An 18,213-nucleotide genomic window follows, 5' to 3' on the forward strand; every position below is an offset into this window, starting at 1 on the left:
TGTCATAGTGGTACTGCTCTTCCTAAAATGTTATGTCTTGGCTTCTGCATAACTGCTGTTAAGATATAGCCTTTCCTAGCCATTCTCCTAACAAAACATTCATCCAAGTGCTCCCTTCTTGCACTGTAGCAATTTTCTAGTGCTCTCCTGTCCTAGTACATCCATTTGTATTTTTGCTGCAAAGGTCATTTATCTATACTATGATCCCTCCTCCCCTGCCTTCTTCTCCTGTATCCATTATAGCACCAAAGATAAACTGCTCTTTTTTCACTTTCAAGGAGATTCGTAGATTAATCCTTACCTATCTGTCATCTGGTATTAACTGTCTAGTTCTCATGTTTTAGATCTGACCAGATCAAGATGCTTTAGTGTCAGTGATAACTTGACATCAGCCAACCTGTTTGTCTCATCAGACCACTAGCTGGCATGCTGGCAACGCTGCCTCGTTGGTCCCTTGCCCTCCTCTAGATGGATGATTTTCACCTTGTCTTTTCCTTAGATTGTGACATCCTTGGGAGAAGCATGGTGGTTTTGTTCTGTGTTTGTAAAATTCTTATAACAAAGTCCTGATCTATGTGGAAATAATATCAATAACAATAGTAAAAACGCTCTTAGCAGGAAGGCCAAGAAATAAGCATGTAACTTGTGCCATCATTTAGCTTTAGAAACTACTCATGGGGCGAGTTGGGGCTGGCCCTTCAGCCCTCGTCTCTGCTCTGCCTGTGCCAGGAGCCTCAGCAGTTATCTTGGGTCCTCCGAATTGCAAGCAGGCATCTACCTTCTGGCATTGCAATGCCTCCACTAGGAACCTAATGTCAGCCATCTGCAGATAGCTCTGCAGTGTAGCATATCTCTGTATATCTGTATCCGGCACCTGTAGCATCTGGCTATGGTTGCTGCAGATTCTGCAGAATTCCTAATGCTTTATCATATCTCCAGATTTTGGGGAAAGTCCTTTGACTATAGTCTCTTTACAGACATAGGCATAGGAGAAACTCTTCTAATTCCAGACACGCAACTTCAATGAACAACAGTTGTTTTGGTCTGTTTACACAGGTTTGGTGTGTCTAAATAATACCTGTAAGAAGCTAATGAGGCATAAGAAGAGTATGAGGCACAGTTAACAGAATTCATATAATCGGCTGTTGCTTCATCATTAATGTTTTCCCCTGTCATTTTTAACATCAGCTTTTAATCCTCATAAGGATATTATTCCTTGTTCCAAGTTCATCCAGGAAATAAAATAGCTGTAAAATGAGTCAGTTCAATGCGGAGGATGTATTTTTAGAAAGCCCCCACTTGAGTGTTTGCCTTTCCTGAGGCTTCCCTTACTTGGGCAGAGCAGTCAAACTGAAGTGTCGCAAAAAGCAGAGAGGAAGTATTTCCCTCAGTGTAAGGAGCAATTATCAATAAAGAAGGGAGCAGAGCTGCGGTCATGGTAGGTCAGCAAGGCCCAGATCTCCTCTCGCCTGGTGGTGCAACTCTTGGGGCAGTATTTCTTACCCGGTGCTTCAAACCAGCCATGCAAGCTCATGATGGCGAGTGATAAAGCTTTCACAGGCACGAAATGTTCATATCTGTCCACAGTTCTCTTGCAGGCTGTGATTTACGTTTTGAGGCACTCCGTGCGATATAGGTCAGATGTCTGTACAGAGCATGGGCTGAGAAGAGGCAGGGGAGCTGGCACTGATCTCTCTATACACCGAGCGAAAGGTGAGACCGGCCATGGGGCAGCTGGCACAGGCACATCACAGGGGTGGCGAGGACTGGGCCCCGCGCTCCCGCCAGCAAGCGCTTCGCACAGGGTGTTCACCAGCAGCTAATGCAAGGATGGGGGCCTCCCAAAGCCCTCCAGAACCTGACAGAAAACCAGTTGTTTTCTTGAAAAGTGCTGAGCACTTGTAGGTTGAGTGCCTCTGAGAGCAAGTCCATTACTTAGGAGCCTTATACAGATCTTGAGGAAGCTGTACTTGTGCTTGCCATACTCCTGAGTAAAGTGGACCTCTTGCCATACCTAGGGTGAAGTGGACCTCTAGCCTGACTTTTTCCAGCCTATGGTCTTAATGATGTTCTTGTGGATGTTTATATGTCTCAAGTCTGCAGTTACTGGAAACTGAGACATCTAATCCCCTTCCAATCAACTATTACACAAATGTTACTGAGAAATAATTACATGGCTCCTCCTCACACTGAAGAGCTCTCAAAACAAGAGTGATTCAGCCAGCCAAGGTGTTTTAATCTTTCAAAATCTTTATGGGATCCTGCTATCTGATGAGATGAATTTTAGAAATGACTGTTATCTTTAAAAAGATCAGAGGGTCTGCAGGATCTTATTTATCGGTGAATTATGTAAAATGAACTTTTCCTTTTAAAAATCTGTGGCTCTTTAGTGAATTGCTCTGAGGTGACCTCTCCTTTCATGACACGTGGACCACTGAAGATCATTTGATTTGAAGTGTGTCCCACAGAATTGTCTGTCTTGGCAGAAAACAAATTAAAGTCAACAACAGTTAGCGAGCTGGGTATTTACACTGATGGCAGTCCATTTAATAGTATGTAACCTTTTTATTGTTTAATTCTAAGGTTATTATGAGGCAATGACTGCTTTTACCACCAAACCTCCTGTATGCAACTAGCTAAAGAGGAACAGACTGATGATCAAGCCCCCTGTGCATGCTGTTTAACTGTGTTGACCTTACAGTGGTGTAGATGAGAGCAGATCTTGGCTCTATCTTCAGGCTGCTGACATGCAACTGTAGCACTCTGTGCAGTTCATAAATGGCAAATACCTATTTATGCTGCTACAGCTATCCATTTACACCAAGACCATGAACATATCTTTTGAAGCACCCTATTGACAACTAAGCTATGGTTATCACTAAAATTTATTTCATGCTTTCAGAAAAAATATCCCATGCCTTTTCCTCTTTTTGCTTCCTCTTTTTTTTTTCCTTCAGAAACTTGCATGAAAGTTCTTAGAATATAAACACCTGTTTATCCTGATATTTCTACAGTAAAATACAAAAATAATTTGAGAACTTTAGGTAGGGCTTGAAAATCTTTGTTCAAAACCGCAGTCACCAAAACCACTGTTGAAAAGTTGAAGAGTGGCTGCCTGAACTCAGTGGCAGCTCTGTTACCAGGTGCATGCAGTTCTGCTTCTGCTTGAGCCCAGAAGTGCTGTAGTTTTGACTGAGAAGAGCAGCACTTTGCACGCAGCTTTGACCCTCACCCCATCAGGATCCATAGACCAGAAGGTCCTCTCCCTCTGCCATTGGAGAGCTCCTCAAAGCAAGCCTCGCAGACCAAGTCCCCACACAATGCAGTGGCAACTTCTTCCTTCTAAAATTTGGCTAGGATGGTTTAACTTCATCCTGTCAAGCAGTTCCAGGCTGAACCTTAACCTTGAGGAAATCACCAGTGTGCTGCAGCTCACAAGGGCCAGTTCCCAATCACCGAGTTCCCCCTCCACGCTGCATCCTCCTGCTCCCAAGCCTGCCACTGCTGCTCCCAGTGTGGCTGCTGCTGCTTCATGCTCTTGTTGCTGGAAAGGCGCTGATTCAGCCTGCTGGAGGCAGATGACGCTGCTCAGGGTAGTTTTACATGACCCTTAACATCCAGCAAAAGCTTATCTGGGGTAGTTTCTCTGTGGATGAATCCCAGCTGGTGAGCAACAGCTATGGCCAGCATGGTATCAGAAATGTAGAACTGTCTTGTTTTCTCATAAGGTGTCTTGTTTCATTAGTAAGGTCATCATGTCACCTCCAAGAACTGCATGATGAGGTAAAGATTTCTTGTAGCCTGAAAACTATAAAACATTTTCACTGCCTACATTCCATCTGCTCAGCCAAATGCCTCCTTCTGCTGGGTTATGAGCCACCTGCTCTCACTCAGCTGCCTGTGTCTTGCTCCTAATCCCAAGATCCCTGTGCAGAGGCACCTGGCTAGCCCAGCACAGAGCTCATCTGGGTCCAAAAAAGCTTGAGCACTTAAACTCCTTGGTGGGCCTAATCTATAATGTGCTTGTGCCTCAGGAGGTACCCCTCGCTCTTACTCACCCTTTACAGGACAATGACAAGGTTTGAGTTGTCCCCTGGGATGTGGGAGAGACTGGACTCGGTACCCTCCTCTACCTCAGGGACTTCAATCCCATGTTGAAATTGAATCTTTTCTCAGCTAAGAGAGCACTTTAGCTATAAGGGTGCCGTCAGGGAGTCACGCAAATCGTCCTGTTGAGTCTCTTCCGTTTTTCAGAGAAAACAGGCTACAGATTCCCTGAGAAGAGGAGTGAATGCCTGACCTAACCTAATGGTTAGGGTTCTCACCTGGGAGGTGAGGCCTTTGCCCCCCTCCTGCCCATGCCTCTTTATGCATTTTACCTAGCAAGTATGTAATGGGAAATACACAGCCCATGGCAGAGGCTGCCTCCTTCCCACCAGCCTGGATCTGCCCAATATTTTTCTAATCGCTCTTACGGTCTTTAGTCTTACTTTTGGGGGGCTCCTGTCTTAAGAAGAGTACTGCTGTTAGGAGAGGCAGCAAAGAGAATTGTCCTGTTATAATCTTGCAGTGTCCATGACCCTGGCAAGGCAGATGACTATCGATTGCTGAAGTATTTGATTACATTAGCTGAGGCATAGCAGCCACAGACTTTGTACTCTTTTCTCCCCTCACTTGGATCTGTGTGACCCCGTAACAGGGGTTTAACTGAGGTTAGAAAATCAGCAGCTGTGGCAGCAAACCAAAATACTTGTATATAACCCAATAGAAAAAAAAGAAATCCCACTCCAAAACTTCAAACTGTTCATCTGTATGTCTTTTATCACAAAGTGGAAGCATACTCAGGGGGTTATACTGGATCTTTTCAGCTGCATAACACTAGGTCAACATTAAAAAGTAGCATTGCTCCGCAGAGTCCCCTGAAGACACGCTGATATACTCCTCATGTTACAGGAATTCAGAACTGGGCAGAAAGAGCTGGTTGCCTCTGTTGTTTTATACACTGAATATCGATCCACAGGCTATGGGTCCAGCTGTCCATGGAGAATTGCTACCCCAGCAAGAGAGGAGTGACAGGAGGCTGAGTGGTGAGGGCCACATTCCCGCAGGAGTTTCGGCAGTACCACCTGAGCCGCCCCTGCGGGACCCTGTGTATGGTCTGGCAACAGTGCTGGCTTCTGCCAATTTACGATGACTCTGCAGTTAAGATATTGGACTTGGGTGGCGTGGACGGAGACCCTCGTGCCTGCCTCTGCTGTGGTTTGTTACCTGGGAATGGTCTTGCTGCCTCTGTTAGGAAATCTTTGAATTAGCTCTCCAGGAGAGCAATGTGAGGTGTACTGAAGCTGGCCATTTTAAAGTATGCAGATCCGTATTGTTATTATTACAAGACAGTTGCATTGCATGAACACTTGGGAGTTCTGGCCATTCCTTAGTCATATCTGCCCTAGCAGGAGTATATCTCTTTTCCATTGGACTTGGATTTAGTCAGATTTGTTTGAAAACAAAGCTTTGTACTTTGCACATTGAAGTAAATAATTTTTAAAGCAAAGTTGTTCATCATGTGCATCAATATGTATTGCAAACTTTTAAAAGATTATAGTTATTTTAATTGCAAATAGACTTTTAAGACCATCAGTTTAGATTATTTTTATTAGAAATTCATAGGGATTTATGCAAGTTGCAATGAAGCTCTTTTTGTTCTAGTATGTCAACAATTTTAGCAGTGACTTCACAGCCAAACGTAAATTTGTAAATAGCAGTCCAGCCTGACAGAACTTCACAATTTTTATTTGCCTGCTCTTCATCTTCTTGGTGAAAAATTGGCTGAAGGCTATAAACAAAACCTAACATATTTGTAGCATTTATCTGGTACATTCTTAACATTAAAGACTGATCTAATCCTCACTGAAAAAAAACCAACATGAAAAAGTAAACCTCAAACAGAAGCTGAAGCTTCCCCCTGTATGTCTGCTGCAATGAAAAATGTGGCATGGTTCCCCCTAGCTGAACTTCTAGTTAAAATGCTGTAGTCCCTGTGAAGGGATTGAAGGACCACAGAGACCACACCAATATCTTTCCTAATACCCTCTGTAGATCTGCCCGTGTAGCAAGTATCCAGAAGGAATGAAAACGGAATATAACAAGGGGAAGAAGTAGTAGTTGAGGGAAAAGTGGGTTTCAGAGTCCCAGGAAAGAAAACAGGCATCTGACCTGATGTACAGACTGTTGGCATAGAGGGGAAGACTGGGTAGTGAGATCAGGCCTGTCAAGCAAAGCCCTGAGAACATAATTCCAGTGGACCAGGATTATCACATAGCAGGGGAAGGAGGAAGAAGTGTCAAGTAGACAATGCAAACATGAGATGCTGGCTTTTTTATCTCCTGTGCTGTCTCTGAGAGCATCGACACTTGGCGATAAAGTCAGTAGCCTCCCCACAATGTTCAGAACTTGATTTTGATCTGCGGGGTGAATCCTGTGGTGTTTTAACCTTCCCCTCAGTTCTCTATTGTTGGTGTTCCTTGCAAGGTGTGTGAGCTGGCACAGGCAGGATGCAGGAACAACCACAAAACCATGGATGAAATGCAAAGAGTAAATTTATTTCTGTTACCTCGCCAACCAGGGGATCCCCAAAGCAGCACGCAAGCAGAGGCACACAAGCAGGGACGTAGGCACTGCAGAGCTCGGTCCATGCTAGAGGATCACCGAACCTGCTGCTTTCACCTGTATATCAGGGATTGGCGCAGGCATAGTTTACCACTGCGCTTTGGTCTTTCCCACAGCAGGGCAGGAATCTCAAGCGTGTTTGATAGGGTGCCTCTAAGCCTGTCACAGGCCTATGTTATCTAAACACAGACGTTCTACTTGTCCAACACACAAAGCTAAACAATGATTATATGATATATGTGTTTTTCGATATCCCAGCTGCAAGTCACTTGAGTGTGTTTACAATCCTCCTCACCAATCTTCCGTTATTTTCCCACACTTGGGTAGCTGAAAGTCAGATCAGCTCTAGGAGCTAGTGAATACTTCAATTTCTCATAGACCAAGGGAGCTGAAAGAAAACATTAAACCACAGTCAGAGCAGTCTGGAGCAGTCAGTTTGAAGGAGACAAGAAGATGTAAAAGAAGGCTTAATTTCCCAGGGAACCTAGAATTAGTTTAGCAGTCATCTTATCTTTTGTTATCTGCTGTTGTAATTCTGTGTTGAATTCCTTTTCATCAAGGAAGGGTATTTTGCTTAAAACGTTGCATAGACTTGCTACCCTCAAAAACTGTTGTTTTAAGCAGGATTTGTTTAAGAAAGGGGGAGTAGATACTCTAATAGTAATAATATATGCCAGGGCATATGTAATTATGATAATGTCAGGCTTTCATGTGTTCTCTGAGTCAGTGCAAGCTTACATTAAATGTGCTCTAATTTATATAAATCATACAAAAATATATTCGACACAAGATTGAAAACAAGCTGTACCTAAAGACTGGATACTTCCCTTATCCAAAGAACCAAAGTAATAATTCAAACCCACATGCATTATACATAATAGTTTAATATTATACATATTGCAAATGGCAACAAATTGGTATTCTTTCTCCTTTAAAAATGAAAAAAAGATTAAATAGAATTACAGAGGCAACACACAGGTAATAAATAATCACACACTACAGAATCTTTTTATTTACCTTTGAATATTTAGCACAGTGGATAGTGAGAAGAGAAACAGATACATAATTTAAAGCAGTTCTAGGACTCAGTCCAAAAGTCCATGTTTAGGAAGAGCTCTATCAGCAAGATTTGATGTCTTGCCAGAATGTGAAATTTGAAAACACCTAATAGTCCTGTATCTCATCTTCTGTGATGAGGCTTACTTTTGAGTCAAAGACAAAAGGTCAGACTGTAAGTCTTTAGAAACGTACAAAACCAGGATAACAACAGTATTTTAAGTCCGTTTGTTCTTTTCATTGGCAGATGATAAGAAAATGTATCTCTTTCAGCCTGAAGATGTTTCATTAAAAAATGGACTTCTGTGACATCCATCATTTGCAGCAGAAAAGGACAGGGATGTTACAGAGAACCAAATTATATTATCCTTGGAGCAATTGTTCTTACGGACATGCCACCACTAAAAATGAAATGTGCGGGCATACTACCCCTGATAACTTTAACGGAATTAGACTAAGAAGACCTAAGGAGTATGACCAGTGGAGGCTTATGGAAATACAGAGTTCAGACGATGGTGCAAAATCCAACTGGAAGCACTGGTGAATATATGGTAGTTATTTATTTATGTCCATATTGGCATTTGAGCTGGCTAGTTTAAAGCTGGCTTAGATGGCTTTGGATGAGTCCATAAATCTTTAATAATGTTAAGACATTAAAATGACAAGTAGTCTACAGATGCATTTGTTTCAGCCATTATCATTTATTTTAATACAGTTACAACTTTTTGAAAATAAGTATATTACAATGAATATAATACAAGTTTTGCAGTTTCACTAGAACGTGAACATTTTTGTAGGTTTTCTTCAAGCCTTTTTCTAGTTTTTCATAAAACCATAAAGGTACTTCCTCAGGAAACTCTCCCCTCCCCACTGCAAATCTGCCTTTATACAACAAAAATTTTATTTCACCTGTGGGGAGAACCACCACCCCCAACATTTCAATTAAAAAAAGAGTAAGTTTTAATTGCAGTTGGATTTTGACAATTATTTTGAATTAGCTGACAAAAGTCTAACTAACTCTGGGAAGGTATTTGCTGACAGAAAAAAAAAACCTACTGTACACACACAATTCAAAATCTTAACTTGCATTTCAAAATGATTGGTAAAAGGGGAGACATTTGCATCAACACAGTACAGTAAACCCACTGCATGCTGGTACCATAATGGTATACATTATACATTTTCCATTAGACTGATGAATTAACATCTTCATATAGATGTTCCCCCAAGACTTGCAACATTTAATTTGCATATTTACATAAAATATATATAAAGTATATGTTATATAGTGTATTTATATAGTACATAGTTTATACGTATAATATGAAATACATCTTCATAGGCTTTTCAGTCTATACCTGAAATCAATGTCATTGGCTGGTTGCAAAATACCCAGTCCTGCACGGGATTGATCTAAAGAAGGACATTGCACATTATTGTCCACAAGCTCTATCTCAAAATATGAAAAAATCAAAGCTAAAAATTGTTTAATTTCATGGACAGCAAATAACCTGCCAGGGCATTTTGCTATGCCTGTCCCAAATGGCATATAGTAATACTTTAACTTGCGACCGTTGCGGTAGAAGTCAGTCTTTTCTTCTCCATTCTCATTGAGAAAGCGATCATATTTGAATGTCTGTAATTAAACCCAAAAAGAGTTACTTGATATTTGAATACCTCCAAAGACTAGATAATGCCATGAAGACACAAAGTGCAGGCTGGGAAAGAAGAGCCTCTAGCGCTAAGCATTGTACAGTAGCACCAGGCCCCATGGTGCTGTTTTGGAGAGGGTAGCCCCTGAGAAGTTCTGGTATGTGGGACATGATCCCAGGTTCTTTGCTGATAACTCTCCTTTTCTTTTCTGACCTCTTAAAATAAGGGTTGTAGCCTGCATCCTTGTTCATGCAGCAGAACTGGAAGATTTCTCATTCTGTGCCTTTGGGAAAATATTATCCTCACTCTTGTCCTCCTCAACCCCCCCATAATGGTGATGTTTCCTCACTGAGGAAGGCAGTAAGTAGAATGCTGTCTTGGGCTGGCAGCACACTTTTTGGTTACGCTAAAACATGTTTTGCAGATAGTGCTTGCACTGACTTTATTCTTTTTCTTGCCTATCATTGCGTCTCCAGGTGTAAGAACAGACTGTCTGGAGTACAACAGAAAACGAGCTGTGGGAGCACCCCTGATAAATGCTCTATTTAAAGGCATGTTAGTTTCTGCTAGAGCTCAGAGTTTAATGCACTTTCATAAATACTTACCAAGGGATCAGCATAGATTTCTGGATCAAAATGCAACAGTTGAGGATAAAGAGCTACAATATCATCACTGCGAATGTTGTAGAAATCATTCTCTAAGTGCAAAGTGAAATCCTCCTTGGCAACTCGGAAAGTCATGGATGCACTTGATAGCCTCATTGCCTCCTTGATGATGCTGTCTATTGGGAGAGGAAAAGCAATTATTAACATGGAAATAGTATGTGTGTGTCCTTGGGGGAGGTCATGCATTTCGCACTATTTCAGACCCATTATCAAACCCTGCATTTATTCCTTAGAAGAAATATTTTAACAATAACTTTCTAAATGCCTAAGAAAGTGTATCTCTCATTTCTTTTTAGCATTATTATCCCTTCTGCAGGTAACTCTAAGAACTTAATCTGCTTTCCCCTAGAAAAATACTTATAGTTGATGCAACAGAATGTTTGAAAGTGAAACATATTTTCACTCTGAGATAAAGAACAAACCAGTCAAAACTGGAAACATAACAAGAAAAAGAAACAGTGCAGTGATCAGGATTTTCTGAAACTTTAAGAGGTGGTGCATAGAAACCAGTACTCAGAAAAAGTAACTTGGGGGTTTTTTTGTTTCAATATAAGCTGATTTTTTTTTTTTTTTTAAAACAACAGTAGTGAAAGGGTGGCATTTTCAAAACTCTCTGTAACTTGGACACTTTTGAAAAATGTGTCTATAATTTGAAAAATATTGAGAAGAAATAAAAGTAATGGTATAAGAAAATATTGCTTCACATCATAAGAATTGGGATATAAAATTTGGCAACACTCTTTTGTTAGATCTAAAGTCATTACTAAACAAAATACTGTTCTGAATTATCCATGGGTCTCCAATATTATGTTATGTAGCTGTGTAGCAGTATTGACACATGCCATTTACACACGGAAAAGTGCTACTCATGTGAATTTTGATACTCTCAGTACCACCTGGGACATTGGGAAGACTGATTGTGTTGGCTATTGCTAAGAAACATACAGGTTTTTGTTCTGGTGTTTGTTGGCTAATTCCATAGCAATTCCTTAGCAGGCATTTATATGGTAATGAATAGAAGACTGTGAAAATTGTGGGGTGATTTCTGGTACTCCTGCATAAAATGATCATACCTAGTACTGGCATATTATCCAGCTGTTTTCGGTTCAAGGAAATATGTTTGCCATCTAAGCTGACCTTCTCTCCGGCACTTTCCAAAATACTTTGCACTTCTTTGGTAGCAGCTCTCATTGCTTCTGGACTCCTAAGATCAAAAGAGCAGAAGTATTATATATTTTTACACTTTAAAAAGGTTTTGCCATTAACTTTCTTCCTGACTAAAATTCAGTTTGTTAGCTGACAAGTACAACCTTCTAAAATGAAAATGTTGCAGCAAAATGCTGCAATTACACTTTTTCATGTCTTGGCAAAGGTACGATAGCTTCAGAAAAAAAGGAAAAGAACCCCAATATTTGATTCTATCTCCAATGACGAGTAGGACAGAACTGATGTGCAGAACTCAGGTAATAAACAGTAAGGTCACTAAAAAGCAATGCCAAGAATAAGAAATAGCCCCACTGCAGGTACAAAGTTTAGGAACAGGATTATAGATCAGTTTTATAACATCACTTATCCTGGATGATGTCCTATTATGTGGCAATATTCTGTCTAGCTGAAGAGAATCTTCCCAATACTAAAAGTCCACATAGTATCCGTCACTGTCTAGACTTTTTTACAGTCATGGAATATATGAGCTATGGTGAAATATGTAGAGATAATACAGGATGCAATAGTGTCTTGATGAAGGTACAATCAATCAGGGTGTTCAGACTCCAAGGCCAGAAGACCTAAAGCCATTGCATTCTTGGAGTGAAAAGTACTAAAGAACCTCAGATATTGGCAGGTAGATATGAGGGTGCAAGCCACTGGCTAAATAAAACTGCCAGAAATTTAGATACATACTTAAGAGTTAGTCATGCTGAGGTAGATTATAGTCCACAGAGGCCCACTCTAAAATGGACATTTAATAGTAGTATCTGAACTGTGCACTCCTCTCATGAGTAACAAGCTCAGCAGCTGCAGAGTACACTGCAACCTCAGTAGGATCTATCAACATATAAACTATTTTCTGTTAAGTAACTGTGAAAACATAATGAAGTGAAAGTTCATTTTGCCTGATCTAGTGAGATGGTCTAAAAATGTCCGATTATATTGGGAGCTTTCAATACAATTAATGTTCTGACTGCAACCAGCACTTTTAATGTCATATCATATAGATTTACTCAAAGCTTTCTTGACAAAGTGTAGCATTGCCCTGGGGTGGGTTTTTTTTACAAACTTCTACAGAATTACTCTGTGGTACCACTACTTGGTCTCAGATGAGTGAAGGGGGTTTCTGTGGAAGTCCAGAACAACATGCCACTTCTATTGTAATCAGTAAGCTTTTTGACACTGATGAGGTATCAAGCAATGGAATTTGCCTGAATTAAGGAACTGGTTTCTGAAAGATAACAAATTTTTTCTTGTTTGGAAACAAGAAGAATTGGGACTTACTTAAGAAGATAGAACAAACTCCAGAATGTGGCAGGAATGGTGTTGGCTTGCGAGGCCCAGAGCACCGCCACATGGGTCTTTGCTTTTTCCATGTCATCGAAGGTTGACAGAGTGTCATTCAGGAACATGCGGAGGGTGACAAGCTCAGAGAGGTTGTCCCTCTTCAGGAGGTTCTTGTGGAGGAGTGCCTCCCCCAGCTTCTCACGTGCGCTGTGGGCACTCTTGAAGAGGTGGATAGGCAGCCCCGCCACGAGGGCTGGAAAGATCTTATCGAATTCCTTGAAGTTTTCAAGGGCATTTAGGATATGAGCTCTTTCAGTTTCCTGCTTTGATGATATATTTTTGTCATTATTTGAATTAAATTCTTTACCAAAAAGTGTTAAAAAGCCAGACTCGAACATCACCTGGCAACAGAACTTATAAAGTCCTTCTGTCACCCAGGTATTAGACTGAAGTTTAGATGTTCTTGACTGCAGCATGACGTACTGTAGGTTTTCCATCATTGCTTCAATGAGGGCGTCTAGGGCATTACCTTGAAGGGTTCTAATGAAAGTCTGATGAAAATTTTCAGTGGTGTTCCCCTCTGCTGGGTCAATGCTACCATGCCCAAAAGCCTGTCACAAAATAAATTGTGCGCATGGTAAATAAGGCTTATCATAACCTTGATGATAAAGTCTAACAGAAATTAAAGACAAAGTATAACTTCATAGCTTACTAGAGGGAAGCATAATAAGGGCTATTAATACTAGAACTGATGATACTTTCTCAGTGAACCATAGCAGTTAAGTAGGCAAATGAAAATAGATTAAAATAGGTGCTTACAAACAAATGGATGTGGTTACCTAGACCTTCATTCAACTCCCATTGACATCAACAGGAGCCTTTTTGCTTACTTCAGTAAGAGTTTGACTGAGCTCCTACTGTGTTGCATCATTTTTTAAGGCATTAGGACCGAATCTTCCATAGTAGTGAGAACCTCCTGAAGAAGGTTTCAGCTTCAGCAAGCTATATTATCATTTTACAGATTGTGTTAATTGTATTTCTGCTTTAGCAATTTGGGATACTCATGGCTAAATAATGTCATTCTTGGACAATCCGAATCACTGCAAATTTCCTTTCTGTTAAGGAAAGGGAAAAGAAGACCCCAATGTTTTAAACCAATAAAAGTGCAGAATTGTGAAACCAATTCTATTTCAAAGGCATAGTTATGCTATAGGGATTAACTGGGTACATCTGTCCTGCCAGCAGATACTTTGCACGTTAGATATTAAAACCATTTTTAAAGTTGTACCTTGGCAGAAGTAGCAAAATGGAACTTTTTCCAGTCCAAGTGTTTTCCCTGGCGTATCAATGCATGGTATGAAAAAGGGTCAGTGAGGAAATGAATGTATTTCCCCGCTACTCGGCAAGTGAAAATGTGGCCATGCTTCTTCTGCTTTTCTCTGAGGAATTCAAGGGGGTTGGCACCAAACTGCAAGGCACAGCCTAGGTATGGAAGGAACCCATTTTCAAGTGGTGGCTCACCTTGTCGCCTACAAAACACAAACAAAAGCTGAATTTATAAGTATGTATAAAGATCTCTTCTCCAGGACTACCAGGTAAGTAAAATACTGATGCTGGGCTTTTTGTAATGTGACAAAATGCAACCCCCCCCCCCCCCCAAACAAATAGTATATTGACAAATAATTTTCTCCCCTTTAAGGACTAAGCCTATTGTGAGGTCTATGGTATGTAAGAAAGAATAATTTTAACAGCCTGTATTGTAATGAACATGATAAACCACAGTTTGATTATGCCATCTTTCTTTTCCCTAGATCAGGAGTATATTTTTCACTTGTTTAAAGGCAGAATTGTTGCCATTAGCTAACATGCACAGTTATGTAATTGTCCCATAAATGAATAAACCATCCCACTAATATTGTCTGATACATTTTTGGGCAACGGTATCCACAATTCTATTTGAATACCAAGGGAAATAGCCTTTTAGTGTAGAAAGGTTGTTATTATTGGCATATCCCATTTGGACCAGATCCTGCTGAAAACAGTGGGAATTTTGCCATGATCTTGAATAAGCATAAGAGTTAGTCTTTCAGGCAAAGTGTCGTTAAGCAGATGCTTAAAGTGAAGCATATGCTTAAATGATATTTTTTATTCTGAGTCAGAAAACTACTTTCCTGCATAAGGACACCAGGACATTTTAGCACCAGGGCTGCTAAAATAACTTTCAGATAATACTTTAGCTTTTCTAGTAAATTCCTAATGGTTATTATCTGAAGTTAACTATTTTCACCTTTTTTACTAAACTTTTTAAAGTAAAACAAGAAAATGCTGAAAAATACAAAATTACAATAGGTAAGCAAATTACTTGAGGTTTATGTAAATGTGCCAGTGGGATAAATGCTTTTAAGAAATATGTATGCGACATAGTAAGGTACATAAATATTATCTGTACTAAATTGTATTACTGATAATATGAAAATGTTTGTAAGTAGGTATTAAACTATAATTAGATATAAGTAGGTATTAGCTGTGATTACAATGCAGGTAAAACTATAGCCCAGTACTTTAGGAAATCAGAACATGCATATTCATATTTTAATTACCTCATTTATGCATAGATTTGTATCTACAGTTATGTCTAGGCATTACCTCACTATCATTGAAAAGCCTATACACAAAAATTCTGTTGTAACATAAATCTCTCAAAAGACCAAACTACAGCATTGCCCATGCTATCCTGCATCTGTCCATCTACCAGTCTTAAGATTACACTTCTTTTAGCTATATACACAGTATATTTGACAGAAGTAAAGGCAAGGTACACTGAGATGCATTTATAAATAGTTTCCTTACCTCCTCCTCCTCCCTAGAAGAAACCATAACCCACAACAGAGTATTATCACTGTTACCCAGATCCATGATGCTATGAACATTTCTAGTAATGCCCAAGAACTTCCCAGTGGAAAACTGGTAACTACCAGTATGGCAGGAGAGGTGACTGAGAATGATACAGAAGACAGGTCACGATTTATATACTCTAGGTGCACCACTGTATCTAATGGCATTCAGTCAACCTAGTAAGCTATTGATTAACCATTTCTGGAGAGAGCCTGTTTTTTGTCTATGTTCTGACATCTTTTTGCAGAGAGCTTCGCTGGATTGATGTAGACAGTTGCAGACATGGCCTTGAGCTGATGTCACATATCAGTAGTGGTTCCAAAGTAATCAAACAGCTGTAATAGTTGATAATTTGAAGGTCTGTCAGGTGTGTTTTGATCTATCCTGCAGATTTACCAATTGCAGTTTATAGTTCAAGTTTAGCAATATATGAAATGGCTACTGACAGGTGTCCAGAGGATTCAGACTGGGCTAAATGGTGGCTGCAGTTCATGCTGTCCTTCAGCAACCAGCCTGCTCGCCCCTTCCCTTCTCCTTCTTGTGGACTGCCCTGGCTCTGGTGTGCCGCTGCGAGAGGGAGCGGCAGGGGTTCGGCTGTGGGTAAAGGGATGGCTGCGGAGACGGACCTACTCCCTCTAACAGCGTTTCTCTGGTACAAAGGGAAACATAGGCTTTCTATAATGCAGCAGAAGAGAGAGAAGAAAGCAGGATTAGACAACCATACTGGTTTGAGTGTTTTTCACTGTCCTTGTGTCCAGAACACAACACTATACCAGCTATGAGGAAGACAATTAACTCTATCCCAGCTGAAACCAGGACACCTTGGATCACCTTTTATTTTCCCATTAAACCTTTTCCTCTTTCTGTTGCTGACCAGTGAGAGTTCAAACTTTGGCTTGCTCTGAACACCTGGCATCGAGCCATCGAGGAGGCAGCTCAGGTAGCATATAGTGATGTCTCAATAGTCATTCAGGGCCTAACACGTTTCTAAGAGAGAAACTGATGGGTTATAGTCACTTTTTCAGGCCCACTTTTGTACCAGTTTTTGTTGGTGTCCCTACAGCTGTGTGATAAAACAGTAAAGATCTGGACCTTTTGCTGTCCAAATCAAACACTACACTGAAGGCATTGAGCTGCAAATCTGGCAGATGGGAATATTGTCCTGGCTTTAAACCAAGGAATGCAGTGAGGCATGGGGTAACTCTGTGCATATGCCATTACATTTGAGGCAATTTTTAAGTTGCTATACTGAAGAAATAAACTCTTTTTACAGCATTGAGGTTTACCTCACTTAATCTAAAAGTCAACTCCTTTTGCATGTCAGCTTAAGATCCAGTCCCCCACACCATTTCCACTTAAGCACAGGCATTTCTTTTATCTTCCTAGAAAAACTCCTTTTCCTGAGCTGAATTTAGCCTGTTTTAACAGAATTGCTTTATAAAAGCCATGCTTTCCCATTTCCTGCTTGTTTCCATTATGGGAAATCTCAGTTCTGGGTGTCATCTTTGACTACAGCCTATCACTTCCTCATCCTAAACAAGTATGATAATTTTATTATGTTTATGTCTAATTCTTACTGCATGTGTAGGTCTCAGCCTTTTTATGTCCAAACAACACTGAACAAGAAAGTTGGAAGCTTCTGTCAGTTTTGTGTCTAACACACAGGAATAATGTTTACCCAGCAACAGATACCTGTGGCTCCTCATGCTATCATGTGTTGCACCAGGTAGAGCTGTCAGCCACACTTGTCTTTCTCTTACATGCTTTGGGTAGTTGTACTGCAGTGTGATGATAACATCATTTACAAATGGCATCTTGCTGCCACAACAGGAGTAACTTCTCTAAAGCTGCCCACCTTCTTTCTCTTTTTGATTTGTACATATATAATAGTAGTCAAAGTGTAACCAGATGTATGCAGAGAACAGGAGCTGCTTGGCAGCCTACCTTAAATAATTGCCCTTTCTGTCAGGAAAATCAAATGTGCCCCCTCTTTTCCATTTAAGAGACCCTTGAGTGGCAGCACCCTTGACAAATAACTATTATGATAGAACAGAGTTGCTCTTGCACAGTTTGAGGTGCTTCCTAGTTCTAGATCATCTCCCACCTGGTTTCTTAAATAGGCCAATCTACAGCCCCAAAGCCAGCCAGTACTATAGTAGGCTGCAGCCTTTGACTTATGTCCTTGTGATAAATGTAAGCAGGAGTGCTGTCTGACACAGATACTCCCCCAAATTCAGCAGATGAGAAGTGTGAATCTCCTTTCATTTATATCAGTGGGCATTAGGCTTTCCTGATTTTTCAGCAGCACCAGTAGAGTGCCCTGACATTCTGGATATGGTATTTCAGCGTTCTTCAGTTTCAGACAGAGACAAGGCATCTGGCTGGACACTGGGTCCCATTTCCCACTGCCAAAGATCAGGCAGTTGCCACCAATCTGTACGGCAGGGCTTGAAGGCACTGTGTTGTCCCACTGATTGACAGATACTACATTTTCTGCAGCACATTGTGTGTTGTGTGTGAGGTTGGCTCTCTTGCCCCAGCCCAAAAGAGACACCCATAGGAGTTATGGATGCAGTCAGAAAAAACATACTGACTCGTTTTGCCTTGGTTTTTTGAAGCAGGCTCCCGGCATAAATGGTAAGAATATTAGTGCAAAGAACTGCCATGACTTGGGCTCAAGACTCACCTCAGGCCAATGACACCAGCAGGAATAAAGCACCACGTATCTTTGAATGTATAAGCCTTTGTCATTGCAGGTTTGAATACGGGTGTTCATCCCTTT

At 40.7% G+C, this 18,213-nt stretch overlaps 2 protein-coding genes across 2 annotated transcripts in view; one reads left to right on the top strand and one right to left on the bottom strand.

Annotated features, from left to right (window-relative positions):
- Positions 1–5,551, top strand: part of UBXN2B (UBX domain protein 2B) — a 42,589-nt gene extending 37,038 nt beyond the window's left edge. The window contains exon 9 of the mRNA XM_052787256.1: positions 5,021–5,551. Within this exon, the coding sequence (XP_052643216.1) occupies positions 5,021–5,084 (64 nt within the window). The 3' untranslated portion in view covers positions 5,085–5,551. The remainder of the gene's footprint in view (positions 1–5,020) is intronic.
- Positions 5,552–8,403: 2,852 nt separating this feature from the next.
- Positions 8,404–15,718, bottom strand: LOC128142270 (cytochrome P450 7A1). The gene is made up of 6 exons (XM_052788212.1): positions 15,387–15,718; positions 13,825–14,065; positions 12,534–13,147; positions 11,114–11,244; positions 9,981–10,156; positions 8,404–9,358 (listed from the first exon to the last, which is right to left on the bottom strand). Exons 1-6 carry the CDS (start codon positions 15,596–15,598, stop codon positions 9,059–9,061), a joined length of 1,674 nt encoding a protein of 557 aa, XP_052644172.1. The 5' UTR covers positions 15,599–15,718; the 3' UTR covers positions 8,404–9,058.
- Positions 15,719–18,213: the final 2,495 nt, after the last annotated feature.

This window comes from Harpia harpyja, chromosome 5, assembly GCF_026419915.1.
Source record: "Harpia harpyja isolate bHarHar1 chromosome 5, bHarHar1 primary haplotype, whole genome shotgun sequence".
Taxonomy (NCBI): domain Eukaryota; kingdom Metazoa; phylum Chordata; class Aves; order Accipitriformes; family Accipitridae; genus Harpia; species Harpia harpyja.

Excerpts from the sequence above, each read along its gene's own strand:
- LOC128142270 (XM_052788212.1), bottom strand. The coding sequence starts at position 15,598 with ATGCCATTAGATACAGTGGTGCACCTAGAGTATATAAATCGTGACCTG. Across the intron at positions 14,066-15,386 it reads CTTCTAGGGAGGAGGAGGAG|GCGACAAGGTGAGCCACCAC; the intron begins GTAAGGAAACTA and ends TGTGTTTTGTAG. Across the intron at positions 13,148-13,824 it reads ATTTTGCTACTTCTGCCAAG|GCTTTTGGGCATGGTAGCAT; the intron begins GTACAACTTTAA and ends ATTTTGTGACAG.